We start from the raw sequence: 1,157 nt of genomic DNA, 5'->3' as shown, positions 1-1,157 counted from the left end.
ATTTTCAAATTTCTTAACAAATGCTTAAATAAGACATGAAATATGGAAGGAATATTGGTAAATCAAGTAGAAAAGGATGTAGCCAACCACCCTTTTTCTAAAGAGGAAAATGTTGTCCAAAAGAGTATAAGGACAGCTAGTAAGTACTTATTCGTTTGCAGGCAGCAACAGCCTCCCTAACCCACCACCCGAGCCCTCTGCTGTGGGTTAGTCCATTCTGACTCTTCACAACACGCAGGACAGAGCGGAGCTGCTCCATAGGGTTTCTAAGACCATACAACTAAAGGAGAGCATCCTGGCATGTTGGCCGGCCAGTGCTTAACATGCTGTGTCACCTGGGCTCCATTGAGTTTGTAAAAAGGGAAGAAAATTTTAAGATCAAATATTACTGCTATCTCCCAGACTTTTTTGCAGGGGGGGCGAGGGGACAAAGAAACTCACTGCCTTTGAGTCGGTGCTGACTCATAGTAACCCAGTAGGACACAGTAGAACTGCCCTGTGAGTTTCCAAGACTAATTCTTGACTGGAGTAGAAAGCCCTGTTTGTTTGTTTGTTTGTTTGTTTGTTTGTTTGTTTGTTTGTTTGTTTGTTTTCCCTCTGAGCTGGTTGGTGATTTCAAATGGTTGACTCAGCAGTTAGCAGCCCAGTGGGTCAACACTAGCCACCAGGTTTGTAGAGCGAACAGCTAAATTCCTGCTGGTCAGTAGGGAACAGATAGCAGGACTTCCTGAGATGAGTTCTTCAAGGAATGGTTTAATTCCTTCTAAACTACTGGCCCATATCCATAGTCATTGTGACTATGAAGATTGGCCAGTTGATTAAAAAAATAAAAGCCCTCTAAGGGCTGTGTTTCAAAACAAGTCTATCTGTAGAATTGGGTAGCAATAGCTAGCTTTTTTGACTTGTGAGGAAGGAGTCTCTCGCTTTTTAATGATCATTTTGCACCTCCTCGTTGCAGGGAAGGATATGAAGATTTCTTCAGTAAGCTCCAGCAACACAGTGTCCCCGTGTTCATATTTTCTGCTGGGATTGGCGATATCCTAGTGGAGGTTATCGATCAGGCTGGTGTTTATCATCCAAATATCAAAGTAGTGTCCAATTTCATGGATTTTGATGAGAATGTAAGAACGTCAAGTCATCCTCTCTCATGACATGTA

General features: G+C 42.5%; 1 protein-coding gene across 1 annotated transcript in view; it reads left to right on the top strand.

The window, feature by feature from the left end:
- NT5C3A (5'-nucleotidase, cytosolic IIIA) overlaps positions 1-1,157 on the top strand; it is a 68,058-nt gene that overhangs the window by 63,935 nt on the left and 2,966 nt on the right. The window contains exon 6 of the mRNA XM_045288668.1: positions 910-1,121. Coding sequence (XP_045144603.1) covers positions 910-1,121 — 212 coding nt within the window. The remainder of the gene's footprint in view (positions 1-909; positions 1,122-1,157) is intronic.

This window comes from Echinops telfairi, unplaced genomic scaffold, assembly GCF_000313985.2.
Source record: "Echinops telfairi isolate 266 unplaced genomic scaffold, ASM31398v2 ScPeMD7_23;HRSCAF=83, whole genome shotgun sequence".
NCBI classification, from domain to species: domain Eukaryota; kingdom Metazoa; phylum Chordata; class Mammalia; order Afrosoricida; family Tenrecidae; genus Echinops; species Echinops telfairi.
Note: the sequence above shows the minus strand (reverse complement) of the source record. Positions and strands in the feature narration are given on the sequence as shown.